Source organism: Neopsephotus bourkii, unplaced genomic scaffold (genome assembly GCF_033783945.1).
Source record: "Neopsephotus bourkii isolate Nb327-2 ecotype Australia unplaced genomic scaffold, CSIRO-AGI_Nbou_v1 NB_85, whole genome shotgun sequence".
In the NCBI taxonomy this organism is placed as follows: Eukaryota; Metazoa; Chordata; class Aves; order Psittaciformes; family Psittacidae; genus Neopsephotus; species Neopsephotus bourkii.
Window position 1 is genome coordinate 121,620 of NW_026900602.1, and position 18,240 is coordinate 139,859.

The following is an 18,240-nucleotide window of genomic DNA, read 5'->3' on the forward strand; positions in this document are numbered from 1 at the left end:
CCTCCTCACTGGTAGGGGGGGTTTGAATGCCTGATGTGAATCCCAGAGCCTCTGGCTGGAGCCAGGGAGGGGGAGGATGAGCAGCGGGTACCCAAGAGCATCCTCGGGCTGTGTTGAGGCTCTGTGGGGTACGGCCGGCCGAGCTTGGCTCACCAGGCTGCCCCGCTCCAAAGGCACAGGACTGAGCTCAAGGCAACCACGAATGCAGCATATTTAAGGCTTCTGCTTCTTAAATTAAAAAGGAAGGAGTTTGGTTTGGATTCTGCTCTCCTGAGCGCGGCTGGGGGCAGCTTTGGGGGGGGCTCGGGCTGCTCTAAGTGAAGGACCAGAGCTGGTGGGGGTCTGCCAGGTTGCAGGGAGCCATCCCCGGGTGCTTCCCTCTCGCCGTCAGGCACATCCCAGAGGCCGGGTTCTTTATCAGCCGGTCCTGATGGAAAACAGAGCTCAGTGATGCCGGTGGGATGCAGAGGGGATGCACCCTCAGCACCGTCACAAGGGGGATGCTGGCACCGTCCCCTCCGGGGGTCCCTCCCATGGTGATGCCACCCCTCACCTGCGCCAGGTCCCACTCCTCGCTGGCTGACACCCGCCCTGGTTTCCCTCTGTACTGGCACTCCCGCAGCTCGGCCGAGCCTGCTCCAGCCCGCAGGCAGAGCTCCTTCCCGATGTTGTGCCGCAGCTCCCGCTGGCTCGTGTACTCAAAGTACTGGGGGGGACAGGAGCGGAGGTGGGCGTCAGAGGGACCCCAATGGGGACAACCAGGGCGGTGGCAGGAGAGGGAAAGGCTGGGGCTGATGGAGCCCACCTGGTTGCCCCCCAGCCCGTGGCAGGGGTACATGATGAGCGGCTTCCCACCGTGGTTGTTCTCACCGACGTCCAGGCAGCTCTTGGTGCCCTCGTTTTTGATCTGCAGGGGCGCAAGCAAAGGGGCAAGGGGGTGAGCGGGGAGGGACCCGCCTCGGGTTTGGGCTTTGCAGGGCGCTCATCGCTGTGCAAACACAATCCCGGTACCAGGCGCTGCGTCCGGGTCCCTTGTGAGGAACGCCCGTGCCAACGCCTCTGTCCCAGCGAGCCGAAGGGGAGACGGCCCCGGGATGAGGTTTCAGGAAGCAAAGGTGAATGAGAGCTGGTCCGGAGCCAGCGCCCGGCCCTCGCCCTGCCCGTGCCGCATCATGGAGAGGGGCAGGACCCGGACCCCCGCACCCAGCTTGGAGCCGAGGGCTGGGATTTGGCTGCTCCGTCCTCAGGGATGGAGCCAGGGCTCCGCTTTGCCCGGCCCCAGCTCTGCTCCTCAGCGCGGTGCTGGGGAAGCGCTGAGCTCTTTCGCCTGATTTAACCCAATGTTTAAACCCAGCGCCACGGATCCCCCACCCGGAGCTCGCCCCAAACCCGCTCTGCCGGATTCCAGCCCTTTCCTTGGCAGCCAGAGCCCAAACCGGCCCCACCAGCCGGGGATGGACACGGCAGCACCAAAGCCTCTCAAAGTGCTGCTTTAACGGCAACCCCCCCAAACCCAACCTTGGGGGCTCCAACGCTGTTCCTACGCAAGGACCGAGCCCAGAGGGGTGCTCCGGGCACCCGGCACCTACCGCTCCATAGAAGGCTGGGCTCAGGTCGGGGACGAACATCTCGGGGTAGATGGTCTGGAGGTACCAGGTGAAGTTCCGGCAGTGGAGCCGCTCCCTCAGCCTGCGCCGCTCTGCAATGTCACCATACGTCTTCTATCGACAAAGCCACGTGAGAGAATTAAACCAACCTCCAAAGCCAGCAAGGAAGCAGCAAAGCCCCCCCTCGGGCTGGGCTCCCAGGGCCCTGGTGCTGTCACACTGGAGGGTTTGGTGGTGTAAAAGGGACATTAAAAACCTCAAAACCCCGTTTTTCTACTAGAAAACACGATGATGGAATAGAACACCTCCAAAAGCAGGGGTTTGGCTGAGCCCACCTCCGCCTCCAGGTTTGGCATCGCGGCGCAAGGGTTTGGTGGTGTAAAAGGGACATTAAAAACCTCAAAACCCCGTTTTCTAGTATAGAAAACACGATGATGGAATAGAACACCTCCAAAAGCAGGGGTTTGGCTGAGCCCACCTCCACCTCCAGGTTTGGCATCGCAGTGCAAGGGTTTGGTGGTGTAAAAGTGATTAAAAACCTCAAAACCCCGTTTTCTAGTATAGAAAACACGATGATCGAATAGAACACCCCCAAAAGCAGGGGTTTGGCTGAGCCCACCTCAGCCTCCAGGTTTGGCATCGCGGTGCAAGGGTTTGGTGGTGTAAAAGTGATTAAAAACCTCAAAACCCCGTTTTTCTACTAGAAAACACGATGATGGCATAGAACACCCCCAAAAGCAGGGGTTTGGCTGAGCCCCCCTCCGCCTCCAGGTTTGGCATCGCAGTGCAAGGGTTTGGTGGTGTAAAAGTGACATTAAATACCTCAAAACCCCGTTTTCTAGTATAGAAAACACGATGATGGAATAGAACCCCTCCAAAAGCAGGGGTTTGGCTGAGCCCACCTCCGCCTCCAGGTTTGGCATCGCGGCGCAAGGGTTTGGTGGTGTAAAAGTGATTAAAAACCTCAAAACCCCGTTTTTCTGCTAGAAAACACGATGATCGCATAGAACACCCCCAAAAGCAGGGGTTTGGCTGAGCCCACCTCCTCCCCTGCTCAGGTCTGAGCTCCCAGCAGGATCAATCCCCTCCTGGAAGCCCATTGGGGTGCCCAGTACCTCTCTGGCCATCTGGGCAGCTTGCTGGTTCCTCCTGTAGAAGATCTCCTTGTAGTCGTCCATCCAGACCTCGGCCAGGCGGACCTGGTTCCTGGAGATGACCTGGGTGCCCTTGGGGAAGGTGTGGGGGCTCTTGGAGCGGAAGACGTGACCCACGACAGAGCAAGGGATGATCTCAATCTGACCCCCGCACTGCCAGACCTATGGGGATGCACGGCCTCAGACTGGGGCAGTCCCCATAGCCCCCAACAAGAAGATGCCCTTTGGAGGTGGCCCCAACCCCTCCTTACCCTGAAGGACATCTCCACGTTCTCGCCCCCCCAGATCTCCATCTGATCATCATAGGAGCCGATGTGCTCGAAGTAGGACCTGGAGATGGCAAAGAGGCCACCAGCAAAGGTCGGGGACCTACGGGGAAGGGAGAAAGAGCATCAGAATAGGGGTAAAATAAAGCCAGAGAAGCAGGAGCCCGAGTCCTGGGGCCACCGTGGCCCTCATGAGCAGCGTCCCCCCATCTCCCTGCCCCACATGTGCTGGCTTTGGCAGTGGGGCCGGACCCAGCTCGCAGCATCACAAGGGGGGGCTCGCTGCCAGCTGGGACTCCAGCAATGGGGATATTGTTACCCAGAGCCTATTGAAGGGCAGAAGGGGGGAGCTGGGAGCGCGCCCTGCTGCTGCTCTAATCTTTTCCATCTGATGCTTAGGGGAGGCTGGAACAGGAACTCGCTTTCATTCGGGAAGAGGAGAATAAAGCAGGATCCGCCGAGCGGCCGCGGCGCTGGGCACCGCCGGGAGCCAAACCCCCGCCTCCTGCCACAAGGGACCTTTATTGGGATGGGAGCATCCCCAGGTGCCCTCTGCACAGAGCCAGGGGCGTGGATGGGGCCAGGCAGCATCCAATGGAGCGGGGCTGCAGCGGGGAGGTGCAAGGGCAAAATCAACGCTGGGTTTCTCTACGTGTGAAATAAGGGGATGAAAACTGGGGGGTTTGGTGCAATGGGATGTGCAGGAGGCGCGTTCCTGCTGCTGGGCCAGCGCAGGTGCCCACGTACCCGGTACCCAGGAGCAAGGAGAGAGAAGGCAGCGATTAAACCCTTAATGAGAGACTTCACAGGGCTGGATGGAGGCGACTCAAAGGGGGGTTTGCAAAGGGCCTTTGTGGCTCCATGTCCTCTGAACCCCAGGGGAGGCATCCCCGGTGCCAGCCCCCCAGCTCTGACCGTGCCTGAGCATCCTCTACTGGATGCAAACCACCTGAGATCCCTCAAGCCAAGCAGCCCGCGGTGGAAGCTGCACTGGGAAAGGGCCAGAGGCATTGAGGACAATGGGGAAAGCATCGATTTGTTAGGAAAAGGAGCAAAATCCAACAGGAGGAAGGGGCAGTTTCCCGACACAGGGTCCCCAGCTCTTTGTCACCCCTGCCTGCCCTCCCTACGCACCCTGCAGCAGCCACGCATTGCAGCCTTTGGGTCTGGGCATGGCATTCCCAGCACTCATGAACTTCTATGAGCATCCGAGCGGATCAATCCCATCCTTACTTGATGGGGAAGGTCTCATCCTTCCTCCGCTGCCTCTCCCGGGGCGGGACGACCTCCCAGCCGAACGTGAGGCTCCAGTCGAAGTTGCCCCTGCTGTGCTGCTTCCCGTTCTGGACAGGCTTGGAGAACTCGAAGGTGTTGAGGTCGATGGTGGCGATGTCGGGGCTCACGACGGCCGTCGGCTCTTGGGCGATGCGGGATAAGAGGGGTTCGAGCCAGCCATGGAAGCACTCGCCTGGTGGGACACGGGGGAGGGTTGGCCATGGGGCCGCCACCACTTCACCCTCCCATTGCGGGTACTCACAGTGGGCATCCAGGAAGGTGAGGACCTCGCCGCTGGCCACGCTGGCCCCCAGCAGCCGCGCTGTGATGAGCCCCTTGCGCTGCTGCTGCCGCACGACCCGCACGATCTGGAGCTGCTCCACGTAGCGGTCCAGCTCGTCCTGCAGGTACTCTGTGGGCAAAGGGGGAGATGGCAGCCCCTGCACCCCGCTGCCTCCACCCCATCCCTGCACATGGCTCAGATCCTGGGCACTCGGAGCCTCCGCATCCAGGAGTGGGTTTGGGTACAGAAAGTGAGCGTTGCAAAGGAGCCGCTGCTAATCCCCCTTTAGAGAGGGATTAGGGGAACAATGGCGTGAGGAGGTCTCCTGCTCTGCACTGAAGTGCTACTGGGGGAAACTGGGATTTCTCTGGTAGTGCTCAAGGCCAGGTTGGACACAGGGGCTTGGAGCACCCTGCTCCAGTGGAAGGGGTCCCTGGATGCTCTTTAAGTTCCCTTCATCCCAACCCATCCCATGATGATCCCTGCCAAGAGCAGGGAAGTGCCAAGTGAGAGCCAGGACACCCAGAGATGCACCCCAGGAATGATGCACCCCAAGTCTGATCCCCATCCCCACCACTGCAGGACGGATCCCCCCCGGCCTGTGGATGAGAAAACCCCGCAGCACCCAATGGCTCTGCTCCTTGGGAACCCGTGCAGGGAGCGTCGGGAGAGGGAGCAAAGTCCGCTCCTCCCAGCGCCCTGACGCTGAGCCCCACATTAATGTGCTGGGGGTGTAGGTCAGGATGGGTGCAGCCCGCGGGCACGCTGATGACGGAGGTGCGGGATGCGGGAGGAGCACCGGGGTTTCCTCCAGGGCTGGGTTAACAGCAGGGCCTGGGAAGGGACAATCCCTAAGGGTGCTCCTGGGTGGATACAGAGCGATGGGGAAGAACTGGGTGCAGCCGCAGCTCCTCAACAGCACCGCTGTGCCCAGGGAAGATGCTCAGCATCCCCCTGCATCCCTCCAGCCCCTGCATCCCACCCACCGTCCGTGCTGGCGTCGTCCACCAGGATGATCTCCTTGAGCAGGAGGGCAGGGGAGGTGTGCAGGACGCTGTACACCGTCCGCAGCAGCGTGGACCAGGCTTCGTTGTGGAAGACGATGACCACGCTGGTGGTGGGCAGGGGCGGGCACCGCTTGAACTTCTGGTCGATGCACCTCAGAGACAAAGCAGCAGCCTAAGCACGACCGGGGCAGCATCACAGAACCAGAACCCCCCCACACACACCGTGCCCCCCGCCCCAGACCCCGGCCCCAGCGGCTCCCAGCTCATCGCTGCTTTGATTCCCATTGATTTCCACCCGCCGGCGCTGGAGTGAATGACATTCCTGGCCCCGGTGTCCCCCCATTGTGCCTGCTACACCTGCTAAGCACGGATAATCGCCTGCCAGCGCAGGGGGGCACCAGCTTCACACCCGCGCTGGGTCTCCAGCTCCTATTCAAGCCTTCCCCAGCCCACCCCCCTTGAGCAGACAAGGCCTGGGGGAGGCTTTAATCTGGCAGCCCATGGCTGGAGGGCAGGCGAGGAAATCCCTCGGGTTTGTGCCTCTTCCTTCGCCCCCTGCGCCCTGGGGGGGGCCGGGGCTGTTCCACTCGGATAAGAAAAGAAAAAGTCCGATTACTGGAGCCGGCTGGAATAAAAGGGAAAGGAGGGAGAAGGAGGGGGGGAAAAGATGCTGGAGCCCCCCGGCCACAAGCGGGAGACACAAAGAGCAACCCCTGGTTTTTGCTTGACGCTGTTAAAAACCAACGCCAAGGGGGCAAAAATGAGGGGGGGGAACTCGTAAATGGAGGTGGGTTTCCAGCTCTCCCTGTGTCTGATGCCCCGGTGCCACTGTCCCGATCCACTTCCATTTCCCGTTACGCTTCCCCATGGATGGAGCCTGCAGCCCCACCAGGCTCTTACTCGGGAGGGCGGCTGTCGGGTCCCAGCGCTCGCTGGAGGGAGATGCGGTCGCTGGCGAAGGCGTTGAAGCAATGCTTCTCGTAGCCCCGCTCCTTCTCCTTCGTCTCCTCCGGTGTCCATCGATCCTTCTTGAAGGCTTTGCCGTCGGCTCCGGGGCTGGCGGGGTCCTGGGGGGGTCTCTCCATGAGGGGCCGGAGCTCTGCCGCTGTGTAGACCCCAGGCAGGCAGGAGCGAGCGCTGGGGGCCGGCTCCTCCTGCCGAACCGGGGCTCCGATCTGCAGCTTGGGCATCGAGTCCCGGATGTTGTGGACCGCCCCCAGCATCAGGTCAAGGACTTGGTCCTTCCCCTGGACGATGTTCTTCAACCAAGGCTCCTCGCGCGGGTCCTTGCTCCCCACGTCCTTCTGCAGGATGAAGAGGAAGATGACGAAGATGGCGCCGGCCAAAGCCACCTTCAAGGGGCTGTAGCGCCTCCGGAAAAACCTCATTTTCCCTTTTCCCCTGGGGTTTCCAAAGGGTGCCCCCCTGTCGTGATGGGTGTCTCAGGGATGTTGGCTCTCAGGGTGCTTCATGATGCTCTGCCCCGGTCCTCTGGCCTGGAGAGAAGGAGAAACACCTGCGGGTTAACTCACAGACTGGATGCGCTTTGGGAACGACCCCTTGATATCAATACATTATTAATTAGATACCAATATAAAGTTCAATCTCTGCAAAGGGGGCAAACAAAACCTGCAAACCCCATTCCCCCCCCAGGGCCCTTCCAGCCCATAAATCCACCACCAGCAAACAGCGATGCTCAACACCGCTGCCAGGTGAGCTGGATCCTGCCCACCACAAGCATGGCACAGCCCCAGCAGTTCCTCCTGGTACCGAGGCAGCCGCTGCAGCATCCTCCCCGTTACCAAACATTAACACAGAGCCACACAACAAGCTGAAATCCTTTTCCCCGCTGGAAAAAGCCTTTCCCCCCGTGGTTTCCCCGTTGCTGGGGAGGAAAACCATGTGCAAGACCCCGCACCGAGAGCTCAGCACCGGTTACAAAGCACCACCGGGGCCCGGCCGAGCTTTCCCAGCGCCAGCAAACCTCCCGCGGCTGTTCTTTGTGAGCCGCTGCCGCCGGAGCATGGACAAGCTCCATGGGAGCCATTCACCAGCATCTCCTCCTCCTCCTCCTCGGTGTTCCCCCCCCTTCCTCCTCCTTTATTTCTCTTTCTGTGCCCCTTTTCTTTGTGTCCCCTTGGCAATGGCGCGGCCCCGGAGCGGAGCAGGGCACCTGCAGCAACTTCAAGGCTGAGGAAGCTTGGGCTGGGGAAGGAGGAGGAGGGACGAGGCGGTCCCCGGGGTCACTGCTTGCAGCCCCGCGGCGATCAAAGCCGGCGGCCGGACCACGCTTCACTGCCAAGGGCGCCCGTTCCCGAGCCGGGCGGCACCAGCTCCATGGGCAAGGGAGGGAAGGAGCAGAACGAAGGGGACCCCCCCCCCCCCCAAAATCCATCTCATTTCTACCCATACGTGAGCAAAGATGCTCCTGGTGAGCTCCCTCAGGGCTACCGCACTGAGCCCCGATGCTTTCATCGCACAGGGAGAGCCACCGCCGTGCGAGACGAAGAGCACCCCGTTTGGGGGAGGAACACCCCGTTTGGGGGAGGAACACCCCGTTTGGGGGAGGAACACCCCGTCTGGGGGAGGAACACCCCGTTTCCATCACCTCCTTCCTGCCACATCGCCGGGAGCACGTTAACAAAGTTCCTTGGGCGATGCTGATAAAGGCCTGGGTGGCAGGGACAGGGTTGGTGCACAGCACCCCAACCCCAAACCCCCTCCCCAAAAAGCAGAAGAACCCCCCCAAAACTCCCTCGCAAGTAGCGCTGAGGAGCGAGCTGCAGTAAGAGCTGCGAGCACTCTGCTGCCGGAACGGCAGGGGCTGCAGCGCTCCGTCCCATCCCCAAAACCCCTTCTTGGGATGGGGCTCGCCCTGCGCTCAAGGAAACCAACACCGAAAGTGCCCGGTGGAGCCCGTCGGGGTGGGAAGAGGGAGAAACTGGGCTCGGAATAGGGGGAAATGGGGTTCAGTGGCGACTCGGTGGCAGGCGGAGCATCTCCGGGGTACGGGCGGGAGGAATCGAGGGGCGAGGGGGGAGCAAGGAGCGCTCGGAGGGCGGAGGAGGGAAAAGAAGGAGGAATAAGGAAAATAAACGCAAACCGACACCGAGGACGTGGCCGGGAGCCTTTGACCACGGCGGCGACGGCGTCAGCGGCCGAGGTGGCCAAAAGCCAACAGCGGGACGCGGGGCACGGTCCCGCAATGGCTCGACCCCGCCAGGACAGGAGGGGGGGGTTCCCCGTCCAACCGCTGCTCTCACCCCTTTGGGGATGAGGCCTCGGGGCACCGAGGCCCCGGTGATGGGCTGGGGGCAGCTCTGCTCCGCCGAAGGGGGACGTGAAACGGGGTCGGATCCTGCCCACCGCGAGCAGCAGAGCCCCGGGCCCCTCTTCCCTGTGCGGGTCCATCCCGCACCCCAGACCCTTCCCCGCTGTAGCAATGGGGGGGAGCTCCACACCGGACCCCTCCGGCCCCTCTTTGCCTCAGGGGGGGGACCCCGTGCAGGGACCCGTTCCCTGGGGGTGCAGCTCTACAAGGGGACCCCCCCACTCCTCTTCCTTTCTCCGGGGGGGGGGCTCCGCACTGGGACCACCCGAACCCCGTTTCCCCGAGCAGGGGGCTCTGTTCCAGCCCCTCCAGCAGCGCGCCCGGGCACACCTGGTGCGGGGATCGGGATTGGGACCGGGATCGGGACCGGGATCGGGATCGGGATCGGGACCGGGACCGAGATCAGGACCGGGATCGGGATCGGGACCGGGATCGGGACCGGGATCGGGATCGGGATCGGGACCGGGATTGGGATCGGGATCGGGACCAGGACTGGGATCGGGATCAGGACGGGGATCGGGATCGGGACCAGGACTGGGATCGGGATCAGGACGGGGATCGGGATCGGGACCGGGACCGGGACCGGGATCGGGATCGGGACCGAGACCGGGATCGGGATCGGAATCGGGATCGGGACCGGGATCAGGACTGGGACCGGGATCAGGACCGGGACCGGGACCGGGATCGGAGTTACCGGATACCCCCCCCCCCGCTCACCGGCTCTCGCACGCGCGGCCGCAGGTGCGGTCCCGGCGGGGCGGGGCCGGTGCCACCGCCCCGGGGTACAGGTGCACGGGGCGGCGCTGCGCGGTCCTAGCGCCGCCCGCCGGGGAGGTGGGAGGGGGGGGAACCGCGCGCGGTCCTAGCGCCGCCCGCCCGGCGGCAGCAGCGCTCGGTCCTGGTGCCTGCAGAGGCCATAGGAGCCGCAAGGGCCCGGCGCTGTTGGCTTTAGTTTCATTCATGACCGGTTCCACGGGTGCTGCGGAGCCCCCTGAGCTTCCCGGCGGGGGGGCAGCGGCTCCCTGCGGCTGGAGGTTTCTTACTGCCGGTTTTACCGGGATGCGATAACCACCGGTGATGTATTTCGTGAGCAGGATGGGTGCTATCAATGAGGCGTTAACACGAGGGCTTGCCAATCATTCCCATTCCTCTGTGATCCCTCCTCAGCCTGGCTCTCCCCTGCCGACGGCATCAGGCTGATGCCCTCCCCAGGGGCCCGAAGCCTGTGCTTGGGGATGGAGCCTGCATGCAGCAGGGTGGCAGCCCCAAATAGCGAGCTCCCCACTCTGAGCACCCCGTTTCCCACGTCTTTCCACACCATGGTTAACACTGGGGGGTGGTATCTTCATGAACCTTCAGCCTGAGCGTCAGACACCGCACCAAGACTTCCCAGGAAAGCCAAATGAGAGCTCGGTGGTGGAAAAGAGCCACTCAAACCCCTTTAGTGACAACGAGCCCATTGTCAGGGCATGAGCAGCCCCCAAACCTCCTGTGCGCCCTAGGAGAGGCTGATGTTGAGGCACACAGGAGGGTGGAGAAGCAGGAAAGTGATGGGGAAAGCACCAGCGGCTTTCCTAGGATGCCGGAGGGCCGAGCGCTGGGCAGGTTTTCATCACCCAGCTGAGGATTCTGCTTTGGCTCCATGGAGGATTTAGAGGATCTGAGCAGGGCAGGGTGAGTATTAACTTGGATTATTGGGGTATTAGCTCGAATATGAGCTGTCTTACAGCGGATCAGTCAGGCAGGGCTCCGGGGCACCGCAGACACACTGATACCCAGCAGGTTCCAAGTTAAAGAGAACCTTTAAAGGGGGGGGAAACTGAGGCACGGAAAAGGCACCTACCTTTACCCAGCCAGCGGGGAGGGGAGCCAGCAGTCACCCACCGCGAGGCCACCCCGGGCCTTGAAATCATCCCCTGTGCTTTGCAGAGCTAAGCTTGAAGCCCGGGTTCGCGCAGGAGCTGCCTGGAACCAACCCCGCCGCTCCGCTTCCTGCCTCGGGGCCGTGCGGGGCTTTCGCTCTTAGCACAGAAACCGAAGGGGAAATTCCCTGCCCCGAGGGGTGCCGGTGCTGAGCTTCGGCGTCTGCAGCCGCCACTCGCAGGGGCTCATGTGGGGCCGCAGCCCCACCGCAGTAAGAGCGAATCGGAGGGGGAAAGAGCGGGTCCGCAGTGGGGTGAGGGACGGGGACGGGACGGGTGTTTCGGTGCGTTAAAGCAGCCCCGTTCCCCGGCCCCAATGGAGAACGTGGCTGAAGCCCCTCCGGGTCCCGGTGAGCCCCAAGCACCCAATTCCCCTCTATTTCGGTATTCTCAGGCTGCAGGAGGTTAAAGTCTCCCAAGTAACAATGAAGAAGCCCTTAAGGACTGAACCCCCCAGCAGGGATCGCACAAAACCAGTACCGGTTTGCTTAGGAGCGATGCTCACATCACACACTCAATAATTCATTGGTACAGTCACATATAGCGCTCAGGCACAATCCATCCTCTCGGTCTCCGGGGTTACCTATGGGGTGAGCTGTTTTGTGGGGTGCAAAATGTTTATCCTTGGGTTTTAAGACCCAAGCAGCCAACCCCATGGGGCAGTTTTATCCCCAGGGCTCCTTTGCGGTGCGAGAAGCGCAGGAATCCGTGGCGCTGGGAGCAAACCTCACCCTTCCGCCTGCAGCTCCCCTTGTGCCGGGTGCGCTTCCTTGGGGCCGGTCGGGATTCCGGCCCTCCTGCATCCCTGCTGGGGGATCCCCATCGCCCCAAGCGTCACAGGAGGCTCCATCAAGGCCCTGGTTAGAGCCGGAGCGCTGAGAGCAGCGGACCCGGGCAGGCTGACAGGAAGCGGAGCTGCTTTGGGTGCTGATGCTCCCCGAGGAGGCCGGGGTCTCCCGTTCAAAGGGACTTTGCAGGCTGGCAGGGATGGATGCAGGGTAAAACCCGCAAGGCCAATCCCAATAGAGCTGTTAAAGCAAGGAGAAAGGTGTGGAGCACCGCACAGAAGGGGTTGCCTTTGGAATAACACTATTGGATCCATGCATCCCATGTGGGCATGAGCTGGAGCTGGATCCGAGTGGAGTCGTTGAGAGCAGAAGGGCTGAGCATCTCGAGAAAGGGGAATTGTGCCCCCAGTGTTGGGCACTGCTCCCTGTATAGGTTTGTCGTGCTCCTGTCACGACATTGCGTAAGGATGAGATCCCTTGGGGCCAGCTCGGTGTGAAATGCAGCTTTTTGCAGGTAGATTGGTCAGTAAATGGGACTTGCTGGCTGTTTGGAGCTGAGCTGTGGGATGGGGAGGTGGAGGAGCCCAGCTCAGCTCTCCAGTTACCCCCTTGCTCGGGAAGCATCACTTCCCTTTTCAGTTTCTTACTGTGCAAACTGGGAGGGCACTGGGAGGGCTCTGCAGTCCCACACAGGAGCGTGTGGGATCTCCTGGGACCCTGCAGCAGGACCGAGCCTGGTCCTCCCCATCCCATCCCATCCCATCCCATCCCATCCCATCCCATCCCATCCCATCCCATCCCATCCCACCCCATCCCATCCCACCCGCACCAGTAACCGCGGTGGCTCCAGCTTGGACAGCACCCATTGCTCATTCCCCCCCGCTCTCCTCCCTGCCAGGTGTGATGGAGATGGATGATCTCTTCCTGCAGCTCCAGGGGGAGGTCTCCAGGCTGCAGGAGCTGTGCACAGAGCAGGGCTGGCAGCCAGGAGGGGACCAGTCCCTGGTAAGCAGAGGGGCTGGGGAGGGTGCATTGGACCTGCAGGGGATGGGGGAAACCCGGCCTGGTGCTGGAGAGGAGTTTGCTGCAGAACCAGGGGTGATGTGGGGCGGGTTGAAGGCAGAACCATGCTATGGGTGTGCATCTGCTTCCTTGCACCTCTTGCCCCTGTGGAGAAGGGGAAGGAGCAGAGGGCGCCCATTGCCTAGAGCAGGGTGGGGAAGCAATGGGGATGCAGGAAGATGGAGCCTTCCCGGCCTGGAAACCACCAGGGAAATGTCCTTGCCCTCCCTGTCTGGTTTCCCAAGACCCCCTCCAGTGCCCAACCATGGTCCATGTGCTTTCCAATCTGGACCAGCCCGGCTCTGGGGCAGTGATGCTTCAGCATCTCCTAAGGGATGAGGAACTCATTGTCCTCCAGCTCTCAGCCCTCTCTGACTGCCCCTGGGGGCTTCTTTCTTCACTGGTCCAGCCTTGTATTGAACCGAGCGATGGGGACAGGCGAGCTTTGCCAGCAGGGATGCGGTGCCCACTTGTGTCACTAGCCCAAGAGGAAACAGAGGCAACAAGAAAGGGAAACAAGCACATGGAAGCCTCAGGAATGACCGCTCTGGTTTGCTTTCTTTCCAAGGCATCCCCATGGTGCTGCCGATGCAGTGCACAGAGGATGCGGCCAGGAAGGAAGGGGAAGGGCCAGCACACAGCCCCCAAAGGGAAGATGCTCCCAGGGAAAGCACTCACCCTGCTGAGGCCAAAGCCCCGGTGCAGATCCGAGGGCCTGGGAAGGTGAATGGGGAGGCTGATGGGGGGGCTTGGCTGTGATGTTCGTGTGTTCTTCCCATTGGGATGGCACCTTCAGCATCCTCTCCATCCGCCCCGCAGCAGCACATGGGACGCTGTGGAGAGAGGAGCAAGCCTTTAGGCAATGAGGGACATACAAGCCCCTGGGCTGTGACTGCCAAGCAGCACCCGATGCACTGGGGGAGAAGTCCCTCCCGTAACCAATCCCCCCTGAGGCATTAAGGAGCCCTTGAAGCAGTTGATTTGGTCTCTGTCACCCCCCTTTGGGGCTGGAATGAGCTCTTCCTCATTCCCTTAACATGAAATGGGCCCTGGAATGTTCCTTTCTTTTCTCTGCTTTATGCACCCCCAAAAGGATGATTTCTACAGACCCTGGCTCCTCGGTCCTCCTGCGCAGTGTTACGGGTGGGACACCAACCCTGGGCTTGCTGGTGATGGTCCCTGCCATGCCAAGGCCTTCTCCTTTCATCCCTTCTCCCAAATGAGGCCATTAAAGTTGTTTCATGGCTGCTCTGGCCACGTATTTATGGGGAAACCTCTTGGTTTCGGCCTGGGCTGTATGCAGAAGGTAACTGCTTTGTAAGGAGGGGGAGAAAGACAGGAGTGGAAGCAGCTCTGTCTGGTAAAGGCTTAATGTGCCTTATGGGCACTTATATGATACCGGCACAAGAAGGGAATGACAAATGCAGCCCAGTTTGCTTCTTATGAAAGCACTTTCCCACGTTCTGCCTTGGGCAGGGATTGCAGCTGCTGATAAGTGATGGGGATGCTCACATGGAGACGGGATGCTCACACGGGGATGGGATGCTCACATGGAGACGGGATGCTCACATGGAGACGGGATGCTCACATGGGGACGGGATGCTCACATGGGGACGGGATGCTCACATGGGGACGGGATGCTCACATGGAGACGGGATGCTCACATGGGGACGGGATGCTCACATGGGGACGGGATGCTCACATGGAGACGGGATGTTCACATGGGGACAGGATGCTCACATGGGGACAGGATGCTCACATGGGGACGGGATGCTCACATGGGGACGGGATGCTCACAGGGAGACGGGATGCTCACATGGGGATGGGATGCTCACATGGGGACGGGATGCTCACATGGGGACGGGATGCTCACATGGAGACGGGATGTTCACATGGGGACGGGATGCTCACATGGGGACGGGATGCTCACATGGGGATGGGATGCTCACATGGAGACGGGATGCTCACATGGAGACGGGATGCTCACATGGAGACGGGATGCTCACATGGAGACGGGATGTTCACATGGGGACGGGATGCTCACATGGGGACGGGATGCTCACAGGGAGACGGGATGCTCACATGGAGACGGGATGCTCACATGGGGACGGGATGCTCACATGGGGACGGGATGCTCACATGGGGACGGGATGCTCACATGGGGATGGGATGCTCACAGGGAGACGGGATGCTCACATGGGGATGGGATGCTCACATGGAGATGGGATGCTCACATGGGGATGGGATGCTCACATGGGGACGGGATGCTCACATGGGGATGGGATGCTCACAGGGAGACGGGATGCTCACAGGGAGATGGGATGATGCTGGGGGTGATGCTGTGGGGTGATGCTGGGGTGATGCTGGAGGTGATGCTGTGGGGTGATGCTGGAGGTGATGCTGTGGGGTGATGCTGTGGGCTGATGCTGTGGGTGATGCTGGGGGTGATGCTGTGGGGTGATGCTGGAGGTGATGCTGTGGGGTGATGCTGTGGGATGATGCTGTGGGTGATGCTGTGGGGTGATGCTGGGGGTGATACTGGAGTTGATGCTGAGGGTGATGCTGTGGGGTGATGCTGGGGGTGATGCTGGAGGTGATGCTGTGGGGTGATGCTGTGGGGTGATGCTATGGGGTGATGCTGTGGTGATGCTGGAGGTGATGCTGTGGGGTGATGCTGTGGGTGATGCTGTGGTGATGCTGGGGGTGATGCTGTGGGGTGATGCTGTGGGTGATGCTGGGGGTGATGCTGGAGGTGATGCTGTGGGGTGATGCTGTGGGGTGATGCTATGGGGTGATGCTGTGGTGATGCTGGAGGTGATGTTGTGGGGTGATGCTGGAGGTGATGCTGTGGGGTGATGCTGTGGGGTGATGCTGTGGTGATGCTGGAGGTGATGCTGTGGGGTGATGCTGTGGGGTGATGCTGTGGGGTGATGCTGGGGGTGATGCTGGAGGTGATGCTGTGGGGTGATGCTGTGGGGTGATGCTGGGGGTGATGCTGTGGTGATGCTGGAGGTGATGCTGTGGGGTGATGCTGTGGGTGATGCTGTGGTGATGCTGGGGGTGATGCTGGAGGGGGTCACTACCCCAAAGCACATAGAAAACCACACTGGGTGCATTTGGAGCCTGATGCTGCATCCCTTGTGCTGGGCTGAGCCCTTCAACAAACTCCACTCCACTCCCGGCCCGTCCCGATGTGGCTTTGTTATATATAGAGCTGTTGTGCTGCACGGTGCAATTATCACCCCCTTCCCAGGCAGCGGCTCCAGGGTGACACCGGAGCTGCTGCTTTTAATGCAGCACTTTCCATTGGCGAGGATGCGCCTCTGCTTCCTGAATACCCCTAAGTACAGGGCGCTGGTCCTGCCTGCGGGGAGTGGGTGGCAGTGGCTTGGCTCCCGGTGGCTGCGGCGTAACTGGATTAAACCTGCGTTAATTCCCGCACACGGGAACGGGCGCATCCTCCCTCGGCTCCTTGCTCCCAGCCCAAGGCTGGAGCCGGCCCCGATGCTCCCAGGGAAACGGGTGGGGATGGTTTGGGTCTTGAGTGTCCCAGTTCAGGAGCCTGGGATACAGGGGGGGGAGAAGGGGCTGCCCCAGTTTGGGGACCGTGCTTTAGGAGGAGCCGAAGGAAACGGATCCCAGGGGGCAGGAGGGGGAGATTCCGTCCTTCCGATGGGAAAGTGATGTAAATGGGATCGTCCCGCAGCAAGAACGGGACTGCTTAAAGGCCAAACTGAGCTCTGCGGGTGGCCCCGCACTCGTGATGCCTGTTGGAATTGCCATTGGATAGAAGGGAAAAGGGGATAACTGAGCCTCTGTTTCCATCTCCCATGAAGGGATCAATGGGATCGGGGCCCAGGGAGGCTGATGCTGGGAGATGGAGCCAAGACCGACCCTTGTCAAGCGGCTCCATCCCTGCCCAGCGCTGCCCTTGTCCGCAGCAGGACCCGGGCTCAGGAGCGGATCCGAGGCTTCGGTTCAGGCTTTGCCAAAGCCCCCCCCCTCACGCAGGGAATGGGGCAAGGGGGGGACCCTGCAGTGGGGAGAGGGCGGCGATGAATGAAGGGGTTTGACGCCAGGGCCCATTGAACCCCCCCCATCCGGACCCCTTCTTAATGGGGCAGAGGCATCCCCGGAGGAGCAAAGAGCAGGGATTGCTCTGAGCTGGGGTGAAGGGGAGAGAGGGGTCCTGGGGAGGGTGCTGGGGGGGTCACAGAGGTACTGAAGGGGCTCAGGGTGATGCTGGAGGGGGGGTCACTATGGTACTAGAGGGGCTCAGGGTGATGCTGGAGGGGGGGTCACTATGGTACTAGAGGGGCTCAGGGTGATGCTGGGGGGGTCACTATGATACTAAAGGGGCTCAGGGTGATGCTGGATGGGGGTCACTATGATACTAGAGGGGCTCAGGGTGATGCTGGGGGGGTCACTATGATACTAGAGGGGCTCAGGGTGATGCTGGAGGTGGTGATGCTGGAGATGGGGGGGTGTCACTGACATGCTCATGGGGATCAGGGTGATGCTTGGGGGGGCCTCAGGGTGATGCTGGGGGGCTGATGCTGGAGATGGGGGGGTGTCACTAGCATGCTCATGGGGATCAGGGTGATTCTTGGGGGGGCCTCAGGGTGATGCTGGAGGGGGGTCACTATGATACTAAAAGGGGCTCAGGGTGATGCTGGGGGGGGTCACTATGATACTAAAGGGACTCAGGGTGACTCAGGGTGATGCTGGGGGGTGATGCTGGAGATGGGGGGGGTGTCACTGACATGCTCATGGGGATCAGGGTGATGCTGGAGCAGCTCAGGGTGACACTGGAGGAGGGGTCACTATGGTACTAGAGGGGCTCAGGGTGATGCTGGGGGGGTGATGCTGCAGATGGGGGGGTGTCACTTACATGCTCATGGGGATCAGGGTGATGCTTGTGGGGCCTCAGGGTGATGCTGGATGGGGGTCACTATGGTACTAGAGGGGCTCAGGGTGATGCTGCAGGGGGGGGTCACTATGATACTAGAGGGGCTCAGGGTGATGCTGGATGGGGGTCACTATGGTACTAGAGGGGCTCAGGGTGATGCTGCAGGGGGGGTCACTATGATACTAGAGGGGCTCAGGGTGATGCTGGAGGGGGGGTCACTAAAGTACTGAATGGGATCAGGGTGGTGCCTGGGGGGCTTCGGGGTGATGCTGGAGACGGGGGGGTGTCACTGACATGCTCATGGGGATCAGGGTGATGCTGGAGCAGCTCAGAGTGATGCTGGAGGGGGGGGGTTACTGTGGTACTAGAGAGGCTCAGGGTGATGCTGCGGGGGGGGGGCGTCACTAAGGTACTGAAGGGGATCAGGGTGGTGCCTGGGGGGCCTCATGGTGATGTTGGGGGGGTGATGAAGGTGGGGGGGGTTCACTATGATACTAAAGGGGCTCAGGGTGATGCCGGGGGGGGGGTCACTGAGACGCTGACGGGGCCCCAGCGGGGGTCGCTGCAGGAGCGGGCCCATAGAACCCCACCGACCCCCCCCTCCCGGCCCTGCCTCCTCCCTCCGCCCCCCCCCCC

The 18,240-nt window shown here is 61.3% G+C and overlaps 1 protein-coding gene across 1 annotated transcript; it reads right to left on the reverse strand.

Annotated features, from left to right (window-relative positions):
* Positions 1–29: 29 nt before the first annotated feature.
* Positions 30–11,050, reverse strand: GALNT6 (polypeptide N-acetylgalactosaminyltransferase 6). Its single transcript, XM_061355088.1, has 11 exons — positions 10,767–11,050; positions 6,493–7,088; positions 5,572–5,744; positions 4,565–4,714; positions 4,261–4,495; positions 3,013–3,130; positions 2,723–2,923; positions 1,590–1,721; positions 806–907; positions 554–706; positions 30–427 (listed from the first exon to the last, which is right to left on the reverse strand). The coding sequence occupies exons 2-11, from the start codon at positions 6,978–6,980 to the stop codon at positions 314–316; spliced, it is 1,866 nt and encodes a 621-aa protein (XP_061211072.1). The 5' UTR covers positions 6,981–7,088; positions 10,767–11,050; the 3' UTR covers positions 30–313.
* Positions 11,051–18,240: the final 7,190 nt, after the last annotated feature.